The sequence below is a fragment of the Aethina tumida genome, chromosome 4 (assembly GCF_024364675.1).
Source record: "Aethina tumida isolate Nest 87 chromosome 4, icAetTumi1.1, whole genome shotgun sequence".
In the NCBI taxonomy this organism is placed as follows: Eukaryota; Metazoa; Arthropoda; class Insecta; order Coleoptera; family Nitidulidae; genus Aethina; species Aethina tumida.
Window position 1 is genome coordinate 11259701 of NC_065438.1, and position 14494 is coordinate 11274194.

At 29.4% G+C, this 14494-nt stretch overlaps 1 protein-coding gene across 1 annotated transcript in view; it reads left to right on the forward strand.

The window, feature by feature from the left end:
* Window positions 1-816: 816 nt before the first annotated feature.
* The window catches only part of LOC109594194 (protein outspread), a 141300-nt gene continuing 127622 nt past the window's right edge, over window positions 817-14494 (forward strand). Inside the window, exon 1 of the mRNA XM_020009394.2 lies at window positions 817-1313. Coding sequence (XP_019864953.2) covers window positions 1206-1313 — 108 coding nt within the window. The 5' untranslated portion in view covers window positions 817-1205. The remainder of the gene's footprint in view (window positions 1314-14494) is intronic.

Here is a 14494-nt window from a genome sequence, read left to right on the forward strand (position 1 = left end):
TTCTCAAAATTATGAATTTTTTGTATAATATTAGGCCATAATAAGACTGTGATAAAAATCTATAAAAAAGCATTCTTCATTCATTCAGTTCAGGCGTAAACTTAAAATTATTGATAAATTAAAATAAATGAATAATTGTTTAAAATCACAATTTATTGCCGATTTTTATGTGGCAATAAATTATTTATTTTATTATTTGATATAATATAATCCCCAGGATGGATCCACCTTGTCGTGGTCCTGGGGCTTAGTACCACTCCACAAACCACTGGCAGTGGGAAGCTAACGGATCCAACCCCGCAAGTCCAATCCGTTCTCGGATCTTCCTCAAGTTGGTCTTGCTCTTCCGAATTCAGTTGACATGGGCTCGCATCTACTATTACTATTTAAATATTGGGGTAAGTTAACATATATTTTTAATAATTACTATATTAAAAACATCATAAGGGTGGTGGTTACACATACAAGGCGATTTGTGTGGTTTTATTATAATATATATTAAAAATTTTTGTTATTGCTTAAAACAACGATGTACTATTAAAAATGACAATTTTATTATTTTATATTTATTTTATTTATTATTAATAAATATTATTTAAATAAATCATAAAATTAAGTTATATAATAATATTAAGCCTATTGCTAGGCCACAGTTTGATCATAAATTAGTAATAATTAGTATATAAAAAAACGAATACATATATATACAAGAGTAATAAAATGTTTGGCTATTAGTGATTGGCATTAATAAGCGCGAGGTGCGCAACACCGCAAAACCGCAAACGCGAACTAGGAAATACCGCGAGCGGTGGCAGGTGTCGCTGGCGTAGCCCACGTGATAAACGTTTTCATATGTTCTCCGCTGAAATTGTTTTGTGTCGCTACTTGTATTGTGATGACAAGTTGAATATCCCATCGCGATCCTAGATTATTGCTGGCACTCAGTTCGAGTCCAGCCGTTGCGAGAGCCGTGTGCGGTTAGGTGCGATCCGCTGCATTACAAAATCGACGTGTTTGTACCGTCTCTTCCGCATTCGACGGGTGACAAGTGTATTATTGTGTTGCGATGGCCAGCGGCCAGTGTTTCGACGACGGCACCGTCGCCGGCGACGACGGCTGATTGTCACCGACCGCCAACAATTGCCACCGGCACGACCGCCCCCCTTTAACCGACAAATATAATAATAGTGTGGTTCTTGTGCACCATGTCCCAGTGTAAAAAGTTCGCACCGAATATATTCCACAAGACCAAATGTTCTAATTGTTTCCGTCAAAAGGAGGAACACTCGGCCGAGGCATTGGAATGTAATCGGGTGAGTTCCACAGTAATAACATTCCGATACACACGCACACACACACACACACACTGCCGCACTGCCTTCTGGCCTGGCTGACTGCCTGGCCTAATCAAAAATTCCTCTGACCTTTCGGCCGGCCGCATCTCACCTGTGCCTCTGCATCCGAGAGTCTGTTGTGTATCTGGGCTCTGGGTCCAACGTAAACACGACACCGCGAAACGATCGGGGAACACTTCTCGGGTGCACAATACCGTCCAGCGTCGATTAATCCAATTCGAATTTAATCATTTATCTGCACAACTTGCCTACACTTCCCTCAACTTCATCATCTTCTTATTCAGTCATTTTTATAAATATAAATACGTTATGACAATTTAACATTTACTACCATTAGAAAAAACAACTTTAGGTCACTTGTTCCACTTTTTAGGTACTTTAGACACAACTTTAATATGAACTATTTTTTTTAAATTCATTAAATACTTATCAACAAATGATTGTTTAAAAATACAGCAAAAGAATATGTATTTATGGGTATTTTAATAAATTTATTTTTATTGTTTAAATTTTGTTTTATTTTGTTCACAGTGGTAAGGAATGAATACAGAATTTAATTAATTAAGTCTTTATAAGAATATTATTAATAATAACAACATTAAACTGAATAAACACTAAGAAGATATTAAGTAAATAACATTTGGAAAAAATCTAGTATATACTCAGATTTGAAATAGTAATAATTATTAAATTTTATATAAATATGAATGTTTATATTTATGTAAACGAATAAAATATAATTATTTACACCAGTACAGAAATTGAAAAATGCGCATCCACCAATTTCATTATATATAATATTAAAAAAAGCAGTTAATTTAGTTTGTTGGTAAATTTTAAATGACTTTTTTACCTATAAAATGGTGGTATCAATTAAAATTTTCTTAAAAAGAATTATAAAATGTATTCAATTGATTTTGTACGTTGACGGTATCTATAAACATAAGTGTTTTCATGATAATTATAAATTTTATTATAATATTATAGATAAAAAATAAATATTATTGATATCAATAAAGAATATCCATAATTTTAATCATGATTTTCTTAAAGATAATTATAAAAATGATTTAAATGTAATTTTACCTCAGAAAAGATTGAGCAGTTTGGTAAAATATATAAAAATACTCAATTTCAATGAATTACATGAGTATATATGGATTTTTTTTAACCATTTTTAAATTTACTTAACATTGTTGATAAAAAATAAATAAATACAATCATTTTTATAAAGTATATTTATATTGGTATTGATAGTATTAAACATTTAATATTGGTATTTATTTAAACATGATTTTCTTGAAAATAATTATAGAAATGCATTTTATTTCTCTTATTGATAGAATCTAAATGACTGTTATCTAGGAAAAGATTTACACAATAAACAAATTCAAGTTGTCTATTAGAATATGAACTTTGTTAGATAAAATAATTATTTAATTTAATTTAATGGTAGGTTTGTGTTTTGTAAAATTATATAAGGAATACTTAATTTTTATAAATTATATTGTTTTCATGACAATTTTTTAATAACACTATAGATAAAAAATAAATATTATTCCTAGTATTGAAGACAATACAAAAATTAATTAAATATAATTTTACCTGATTAAAAAGTTTAAGCAGTGTATCAAAATATTTTTTTAGATCAACATAGTTTCAAAAGCAAATTTTGCAACTTGGCATATTTATGTGCCAAAAATAAATATACAAATACTCATATTCAATAAATACACGAGTATATAGGATTGTCTATGAACATTATCAAATTCATCTTAACATTGTAGATAAAATAATTTATTTTGATAATTTTAACAAAAAATATTTATATTGGTATTGAAATTAAAACACTGATTTTTCTTGTTGACGCTATCTAAATGACTCTTATTCAGAAAGAAGTTGTGATAATTGAAACTTTCAAACTGTTTATCAGAGTATAATCATAATAAAATCATTATGAAATTGATTTTAACACTGTAGATATAATTTATTAGAAGAATATTATTTAAAAATTATTTTTTTAAAAAATAATTATAAAGTTTATGGAGAACAAAAAAGGGTATTGATTTGAAATTTTCATAAGAATTATAACTTGACATGAACTACTTTTCTAATTTATTTTGAACAAAATTTCATTTTCAGTTTTGATGGGAGTGAACTTTGTTATGTCCAATAACACACCCCGTAGTTTTTTAGATTTTTAAATTCTATATGTAATTGTAAATGAATTGGTTATACTCTGTCCTATACCTAGATCTAATAATTTTTTATTAAAACTCAATTTTAGTAAATTTCATGAAGAAGAATTTTTACAATTCAAATTCCAAATTACATATTAATATTTTAAAATAACATTATATATATTTTTTAGGTAAAAATTAAATATTTATTCAATATTGGTGTTGATTTTAATTGTGATATTGAGACTAAATTGAAATTGTTTCTTTACTTTGTTTCTTAATTTTAATCCTTGTATAGAGAAAAAAATCTAGCGACTGTTTCTGTAATTTAGAAACCACTTGTTGCTCTATTCCCGTCCGCTTTATTGTTTACGTCGCCTCATGTCTGTCCGCGCTTCACACAATACATAAATCAACCTGTTATCAGACTGTTTGGATATTTGGGTTTTGTAAACAAGTCTCGGTGCTTATATTATATTTCAAAATTACCATGCACTTATTACACATTACGCCTTACTTTACTTACTGTAAATTCAGTGAAAATACGCATATAAATAAACGACCCCAGCTAGACTGTGGTCTCGACCAAGCAAGCACTTCTTGCAGGATCGACTTCTACCCAGTTCTTGCCGAGATGCACCACATATAAGGGTCGTTCTTTTTTTCTTTTGGCGACCGAGGAGATCAACACATCAGGTCAACCTTCGATTTTGTATTTACATATTCATATTCGTGTTTGTCCACTCCTTGTGTGGCTGTTTGCTGTCAAGGCTGATTTTAAATCGCGCTGCAGCAAAAATTAAATGCAGGCTTTAGCAGAAGGATTACACGATTAATACTAGATACATTATAAATTAATTTTTTTTCCTCTCTGGCACCTTGTTTACCGAGTTTATATCAATGACACGTTGTGGACCTTTTCTGAAATATAATATAATAGATACACCTAATGTATTCACTACGTGATTACGTGTTAGCAGAACTGGTAGCCGACATTAGTTTTAGTACTTTTGCCGTGTTTTTATTGCTCCCGAACGTGAATATAAATATAAAATCCATTTAAACACCTGTGTACTTTTGTACGTACGAAGTGGATCATGGAATATGTATGTCAATGTTGCCGTTGTCCACGTTTATTACGTTCAATTTATATTTTTATGGAGTCCGGCTCGAAAAAAATATCTTAATTCACGGAATCCGGAAACGTTATCGGTTTCGTAACTTTCACGTACCGAGTGTGTAAATCACTCCGGTCGTTGGAATGCACGGGACTTCTATAGATGTGTATTATTTATAATCGATTCCGATTATATAAAACAATTTATAATTCAAGGTCCACCCACTCAATATCGGCGACATTAATTAATCGTCTATTATTAGAAACTTTATAAATCCAATTAATTCATTAATTTAAATCGCAGTTGCACGCCGTTTCCATAAACCCACAATAAATCCAAGGAGGTGGGCATTGATTGGCAGGTGGCAATTAAAAATGAATACGGCAGTCGTAATTGAAACTTAATGTTTAAAAAAATCGGTTTAATCAATACGTTATTCAAATTAGATCAATCTGTGGAGGCAGATAAACGACAGTAATTATTTACTTTGGAGGATTATCTATAAGGAGTTTTTTCTACATTTATTCATAGATATGTTTTAATTAATTTCAGCTATTTTAAATACTAGTGTTGAAGAAATTGGCTGATTGACAATTTGAATAATAATTTAGATAGCACAAAGAAACACAGAATTTAAATGACTCAGTTGAGCTAACATTAAAATATTATTTATTTAAATTATATACATGGTTTTATTTTTTAACTTAATTTAATTTGATTTTTCTGAGTCTTCCATAGACACTTTGACTGTATATTTACACTTCATTTTTTACCATTGTTCATTTTGTACCTAAACCAGCTATTTTAAATATTGGTGTTGAAGAAATTGGTTGATTGACAATTTGAATAATAATTTATATAGCACAAAGAAACACAGAATTTAAATGAGTCAGTCTTATTGAAACTAAGAATTAAACTATTTATGGGTACTAAGTACATATTTAATTTTTCCAGATATTTGTATATATGTAGTATTTATATATCACACGCATTGTAATTTATTTAATAATAACGGATAATCTTTATCTAGCCACTAACACTACAAAATACTCGTAAATATGTATTGTTATAGATAAGACAAATATTATCATATACTGGAGTAACCCAATGCATTTTAAACAATTGTGAATGTAACAGATAAAGTATAAGAAATGAATCATCGCATTGTAACTCGGTGTAGTCAGCGAATTAAGTGGATGTTTAGAAAATAATTGCGAGTATCGATGGCTCGCAAAACTTTCATAAAACCTGATAACTCAGAATCTAGGATATTGTTGTCCCAATAACTTTCAATCGGACTGTATCTAACGAGACTAATAAAACACGTACCGGCAGTGATTTTCACTACTTTTCTACACGGCCAATAAATTTTATTGTGATCATAATCGTCCAATTTAGAACGACAGTTGGATATACAATGCTTCTAAATACGGCCAATAATGTGGCGTAAAACAAAGTGGCCGTGGCATATGGATGATCTGGTTGAGGTGAGAGCGACTCAAAAGTATGTTTTTGCGGTTATGATATTATAATTACACGGTTGGTTTATAATTTGAGGTTACAATGGTGGTGTTTGTTGAACTATGTGGAGCCAATATTTATAAGGAGAGTGATTACAATCTTTATTGCGAGATGTAAACACATGTTTGCTGGTGAAAACAACATTTGCTTTAAATATTCGAGTAACTGTGGAAATAATGATTTCTCGGTCGTCAATAACATTTATAACTAGATGTATGGTATTAATTGGCTCTGACACAGTAAAGTGATTACTTATTTATTTTTTAAGGCTCAGTAAAATACAAAATTTTATTTTTATTTATAATTATAAAAGATATCAAACAACATTGTATTTTTATATGACGTTCATAACTTTAAAAGTAAAATCATTTTATTTAATATTATTTTAATGTATCGTCCTCATTAATTAATATTAATCTGCAGTTGAGAGTTGTTCGATGTTTGCATATGATTTAAATAAGAAATATTTTATATTTTGGCTCAAAACTTTAACCTATTCAATGGAGTGATTTACATTATGTGTCTCTTGTTGGTATTTAAAGGATTAACAATTCAAAGATATTTAAAATATTGGAATATGAATAATGATGTGTGTATTTCAACCATTTTTTGAAAATATGAAGTCAAATTTGTATGATTATAATTTGAAGAAAAGTTGTGGTAAAAGAACAAATGATATGTGCAAAACAAACATTCTGTATAGTAATTTAAATTTTAGCTTAAAATGTCTGTCCATCCAATTCAGTAATTTAAATTATTTGTTTCTTGTTGTTATCTAAAAAATTGCTAACCATTCAAATAATTTTCCAGTGTCAGTCAACTATTTTCTTGAATATGAACAATATTTAAAAGAGCTGAAATTAATTATATATGTTTTTTTATCGACATAAAAGAAAAGCTTCTTTATTATGTATTTCAACCATTTTTTAAAAATATAAAGTCAAATTCGTACATCTATTGTTTGGAGAAGTTGTGGTAAAAAACAAATAGTATTTACAAAACAAACACATTATTTTTATTTATTTCTTAGTAGAAAATTTAGATTCTGTTTTCGGAAATACCCTTTTATATCAAAGTAATAATTTAAGTTATGGCTCAATATGTTCATTCAAATGAGTAATTTAAATTATGTGATTCTTGTTGTTATCTATAAAATTGTCAACATTTCAAATAGTTTTCTGACGTCAGTTAACCAATTTCTTGAATATGAATCAATATTCAAAACATCTGAAATTAATTATGTATTTTATGGAAATTAAACGAGAGCACTTTTATTATGTATCCTTTTAAAAATCAGGTCAAATACGTAAAATTGTGATGTAGAAAAATACAAAATAAAATGGTATTTTCATAACAAATACTTCTTAAGTATTACAAAATTTTATGTAGAAAATTTAGATTCTTCATTTGGAAATACCAAATTTGTAATATCATTAATACATTACAAAATAATAAAAAATTAAAAATAATGTCAATTTCTGAAGCTTAAAAATAAAAAAACTCTTTGTTTGCTCAAACGTCCTAATTTGTTGCCTTTAATCTACAGTTGTCTGTGTAAATTTAAGGACACCTTCTATTATAATTTAAATATGTAATTATTCTGTTTCTTGTTGCAATCTAAGAGATTTTTTAACATTGAAATTAATTAAAACATGTCTATTGATAGAAAGTACACGTTATAGATAATGCACTAAAATAAATAACTATTGCCTCCATAAATTGGTTTAATTTGAATAATACATTAACCTTTGTTAATGTTTGTTTTAGCTGATGTGAGTATTTTGAAAACATTTCTACCATTGTAGAGAGTTGTAAAATTTGATTCGATAGTTTGAAACAGTTTTCGGTGTAATCTGGTTCATATTGAGATAGGCCAACAGTTAAAAATGAACTGCTCTAGATCTGCGTGCACACTCATGTCTGACCTTTTGTTAAATCAGTGAAACAATGTTTGCGCCAACCCATAATGTATTAATATTAAAAATACATATAAACAAAACATGTTTATTACAACTCCGGATTAAAAATAACATTTAACATTACATACCGACTGGTCGGTTTTCAATGCAAACAAAACACGTTGCTTAACAATTTTCTTCGTGTTTAACTACATATTTGGCATTATCCGCAAGTCATATGCACAGTAAAACCTTTGACTTGTCAGCAGTAAATCATTTAGTTTTCAAAGCAGCCCAAACAAAATAGGTCGTATTTATGGCGTTGGTATTTTAAAGAATCGGTTGCTGACTAAACCTAAAAATCGTATATCGTAATTGAAGTTAAAATTCATTTACAGCTGAAACCAATAAATCAATTCAGTGCGAGTGTAACTAAGCAGCGATTATGCCGTAACGGGGCAAAGCGTTTAACATTATTTAAGTTAATGAAGTAATAATATTTAATAAAACTCGATTATAATAATATTATTGTGCGGAACGAGGCGCAGTTCACGGCTCGGCCTTTAATGAAAATAATAGATGGCTCGTTGCCGGACGCTTTATAATTTAAACTAATAGTCGAGCTTGTTTGGACTTAATTCCGTGGTTGTTGTTGTATTTATTGTCCGAACACTCACTGCAGTTATGCATTATACTCGTAATTTAACACTACCATGCTCAAGATCCATGTGTACACGTAACATCTGATTAGCAGGAATCCGCTGTTCTGTTCCTTGGGACGTTGCACTAACTGCTGCAAAAAATAACTCTAACTATAGAATTCATTTAATATATCAAATTACACGTGTGTTTGTACCGGTTGGCCAAATGGTGGAGGCTGTCTGTCTTGGCTCAGAAACTGCTAATTGAAAATTTCATAAATGTAGGCTGGAACAATTAGCAAATACTTTTATAATTATCTCTTGTATCTTTTCTAATGATTGATTCGTAAAATATCACTCGAATATAATTTTTGATAATTATGTGGACATTTATTGAAATAAATTTTTCCTATGGGTTTCAAATTTAATACATTACAACTATTATTTTGTTTATTTAAAATGGGTCTCCTAGTGTTTAAATTATGATGTTATAATCATTTACTTTTGTAATAACAAAAATGTACAATTTTATTCCATAGTTTCAGGAGGAAATCCAAAATTGTTGACATTGAACAAATTATAAAATTTCGCTATTTGTTAATTATTATCAAGGCACGTATATGACGATAATTATCAATATAATAACCGGAAACCCTGTTTAATCTTATGACTAATAAGAAAATAAAGCAAATAGTTCTACAATTATCCATTAGGTCTTCTAACGACGATTTGATATTTTCCTGATGATTCAAATCGGGACCAATAATAGGTTTTTATCTAATAGTTAAGTTTACTTAAATTTTAATAATTTCTCAGATATTTATTGAAAAATAGTAATTATCTTAAAAACTATCAGAAAAGTTATTAAACTTGATATACTAGAACTATTATTTCGCTTATTTTAAAAAGATTTTGTATTACTTAAGGTGTCAGACAGTTCTTTACACATTTCCCTCTATATAATTTAATATTTGGTTTATAATAAATATGTTGTAGTTGGGGTATATCTTTTATGTTTTTATAACATTAATTTTGATGTATTAGAAGTGTTTTGAACATTTCTAGACGTTTTAGAGATGTCTTAAAATTGAATTTAATACTTTGAAATCATTTTAGATATAATTTAATTCATATTATTATAGGACAATAGTTGTATTTACTCAAATTTTGATAATTTACCAGATGTCAATCAGGAAAATTATCAATATCATATGTTAAAACTATTATATTGTTTATTTTAAAGAGATTTTGTTTAATAGAAAATGTCAGGTTGTTCTTCGCTATTTATAATTTGATAAATGTTTTTATTGAGGTCGTAAAATTGAATTTAATAGTCTTGAACTGTTTTAGGTGTAATTTGGTTCATATTATTATAGGTCTATAGTTAAGTTAACTCAAATTTTGATAATTTACCAGATATTTATTAATAATTGGCAATTACCAGGAAAATTATAAAATTTTATATATTAAAACTATACTATATTAAAACTATATTATCAATAGATAATTATTTATTGAGAATTATTAATATATAATTATCAAAGCACAATTACCACAGTCATTGACTGATGATTACCTGAATATTTATCAAAAAAGAAGTCAATTTTCATGTTGGTTCTCAAATTATACATAAACTAATATGTTGTTTATTTTTTATAAAAGCTTAGGAGCAAGTCAAAAATTCTTGCAATTGAAGAAATTATAATAATTTATCAATTATTATCAGGGCATAACTGTGACGATAATTATCAAGAAATCCCTGTGTAATGTTATAGCTAATGCGAAAATAAAACAAATATTTCTACAATTATCTGTAGTATCTTGTCTAACGATTCATAAAAAATAACTTGGCAACTCGGGGAATCACAAATAGGCAGTAAAAAAATAAAACAAGATGATTTTTAAGTTTGAAATGGCGCATAATGAATCATTAATAATGGCAATTACCCTTTCAGATTATGTTAGCTTTATCCTCGAGCGTTAAGTCCATCATCATACACTTGTTGAATAATAATTCTATTAAACTAACTTAAAGGAATGTGGATAATTTTCTTCGCATTAGATGTATTAGAACGATTTTCTATATAAAATAAGGAAACGAATAAAAAAGACCCATACGCACGGACGACGTAAAATCATGACCTGTGTAATAAACAAAAACTTAATTATATATAATATTTATAACCTGGGCAAGTAAAACATTCAGTGGATTGTCCAAAACCGACCCGTAATAGCTGTAATTGGAACGGAGGTGTATCATTATCTTATCTAAGACCGCCGGTGGTTCAATTTATGGACAGACAAAGAAGACGAAACGAAGAAAAAAAAAAAAAAAAAAATACGCTCGGATGAGATACAATTCCAATTTGCTCGGAGCATCGGAGCATTCGGATTATGCGTGAGCATCTCGCGATTTCGCGTGTCGCAACACTGTGGATCTCCTCTCTCCCGGTCCGGGGCGCAGCGCTCGCGTGATGGCAGTCACTCATCTGGACCCACACCGGGCAACAGCCCATACTTTATAATTATCGTAATAATACCATTTCTCGAGGCACGTCATCTATGGCTTCCCGATATCATCCCCCCGGCCGACCGCAGCTATCTGTGCTGCGGTTTTGACGTGCACCATGTTTGTAGAGTGGTTGTGGACACCTCCATATACGACGGCCAACAGACACCACTCCGTGGCCGGCCCGACGTGCAACATGGCAAAAGAACCAAGAAGGCGCATTCCAAAAATCCCAAAATCTCCGTTCAAAGTTCTCTGTTGCACGGCAAAATCCTCCTGAACCGTAAGCTGGGCAACAGAAAAACGGGCAGTTTCACGAGTATCGATGTCACGAGTCGTCTGAGTTAAGCATTTTTTACACGGTGCATCTGAGTTGGAACGTATCAGGTTGTTTTGTCGCGTGATTGGACATCTAATCCTGGGAAGAGCACAGGTGGTAGCTGAAATTCTCTCACATTAAGTTGCCCACGCACTCCGGATTCGGTTCGTCCGGTGGGTTGATGCGCGAGCGGCGAATTAAGGAAAAAATGGTGCGTTAATAACTTCAGATACGATATGAGATTACCATCTATTGCTTCGAGATGTCATAAAATTTAATTTGATACTTTTGAACGGTTTTCGGTGTAATCTGGTTCATGTTGAGATAGGCCAACAGCCAATTTTGTTATTTTAATATTTTATAATAATTATCTGAATAATTATTAAGATAATTATCAAATTTGACATGTTTATATTTTATATAACATTAATTTAGATGACTTAAGTATTTTCAACATTTCTAGATGTTAATAGTTTGGAACGGTTTCAGATGAAATCTGCTTCATATTATTATAGGACAATAGTTAGGTTTACTCAAATTTTAATAATTTCCCAGATATTTATTGAAAAATAGTAATCATCCTAAAAATTATCAGAAAAGTTATAAGACTTGATATACTAGAACTATTATTTTGTTTATTTTAAAGAGATCTTGAATTATTTAATGTATCAGGCACTTCTTTAAAAATTTTTAATATTTGTTTTATAATATGTTGTAGTTGGGCTATATCTTTTATTTTTATGTATAATTTATTTTTTTAAAATAATAATTTAGATAAATTTATTGTTTTGAACATTTCTAGACGTTTTAGGGGTATCTTAAAATTGAATTTAATAGTTAGGAACGGTTTCAGATGAAATCTGCTTATATTATTATAGGCCAATAGTTAAGTTTACTCAAATTTTATTAATTTCCAAAATATTTATTGAAAAATAGTAATCATCCTAAAAATTATTAGAAAAGTTATTAGACTTGATATACTAGAACTATTATTTTGTTTATTTTAAAGAGATCTTGAATTATTTAATGTATCAGGCACTTCTTTAAAAATTTTTAATATTTGTTTTATAATATGTTGTAGTTGGGCTATATCTTTTATTTTTATGTATAATTTATTTTTTTAAAATAATAATTTAGATAAATTAATTGTTTTGAACGTTTCTAGACGTTTTAGGGGTATCTTAAAATTGAATTTAATAGTTTGGAACGGTTTCAGATGAAATCTGCTTATATTATTATAGGCCAATAGTTAAGTTTACTCAAATGTTATTAATTTCCAAAATATTTATTGAAAAATAGTAATCATCCTAAAAATTATCAGAAAAGTTATTAGACTTGATGTACTAGAACTATTATTTTGTTTATTTTAAAGAGATCTTGAATTATTTAATGTATCAGGCACTTCTTTAAAAATTTTTAATATTTGTTTTATAATATGTTGTAGTTGGGCTATATCTTTTATTTTTATGTATAATTTATTTTTTTAAAATAATAATTTAGATAAATTTATTGTTTTGAACATTTCTAGACGTTTTAGGGGTATCTTAAAATTGAATTTAATAGTTAGGAACGGTTTCAGATGAAATCTGCTTATATTATTATAGACCAATAGTTAAGTTTACTCAAATTTTATTAATTTCCAAGATATTTATTGAAAAATAGTAATCATCCTAAAAATTATCAGAAAAGTTATTAGACTTGATATACTAGAACTATTATATTGCTTATTTTAAAGAGATTTTGTTTTGTAGAAGATGACAGGATGTTTTTCATGTATAATGTATAATACGATAAATGTTTTTTAATAAATATATTATAGTTTTCTTATTCATATTATTATAAGAAAGTAGTTAAATGTTTTCAACTTTTGATAAATTACCAAGTATTTATCAAATAATGGTAATTATCCAGATATTATCAAATTATATATATTAAAATATTGTATTGTTTGAGATGTCAGACTCTTATCAAAATGTATTGAATCAAATAAATCAAATTACTTTTTATGGCACCCAAAATAAAAATTGAAATGTTGAAAAAAAAACAGCATAATGGAATTTTCTCAACTTATACGGAAATAGTGTGAAAATCAACTATTTTGAGGCTCCTTGCATGTGCACTCTGCTAAATTTGGTCGCTGCAGAATCGTGGTCGATGTGGGAGGAAACGTAGAAGTACAATTCGGCATTTTTCCCGTCACTACCATCGCCTCGTTGCCGAGTTTCAACTTCATCGCCCGACACAATGCCACAATTAACATATTTACCATAATGAACAGTTATATTATAAGTTGAGAGGTCAACACCAAATAAATTATGTGTGTGCCGAGCGGCTCGACCCAGAGTCGACTTGCCCATTTCGCGGGCCCACGCTGAAATATCTCGCGGCCGAAAAACCCAGACCAAAAACGCGGGGATTCAGCACGAGACACCGCCACCCACGCACCCACCTCGGCTATTTAAGAACTAAAAACAGGAATGAAAAAACGTGTGCATGCGCTTCGCTTAAGGTTATTCGTTTTTGTTTACGGGTTTCCGTAAATAATGTAACATTAGTGGTACAAATTGCCCATAAATATGTGTGGGAGGCTGATAAAAAACAATCGGGACACGCTACTTCGTGTATTCTGTATACTGGGAGGCTTAATCACAATTACACATACGTGGATAACCTGTGTGTTACAGTGCCAAGACCGCGAAAATGTTTTTCTGATTTCTTTTTGCGAGCTGTGGAATTTATTTATAACGAATCTAAAGTCAATTTAGCTACGATCTCAATCATATGACGCCCGTCTCAGTCTCAATCATGTATTTCCAATTTACAATTGATCCTTTAAGCCGGTAAAAACGGAGTACGCTAGTCTGAATGTCTATTGATCAACAAGATGAATCAATATTGTAGCGTGTGTTCGTTTAATAGTTGCATCGCAGAAATAATTCAAACCACATAAAAT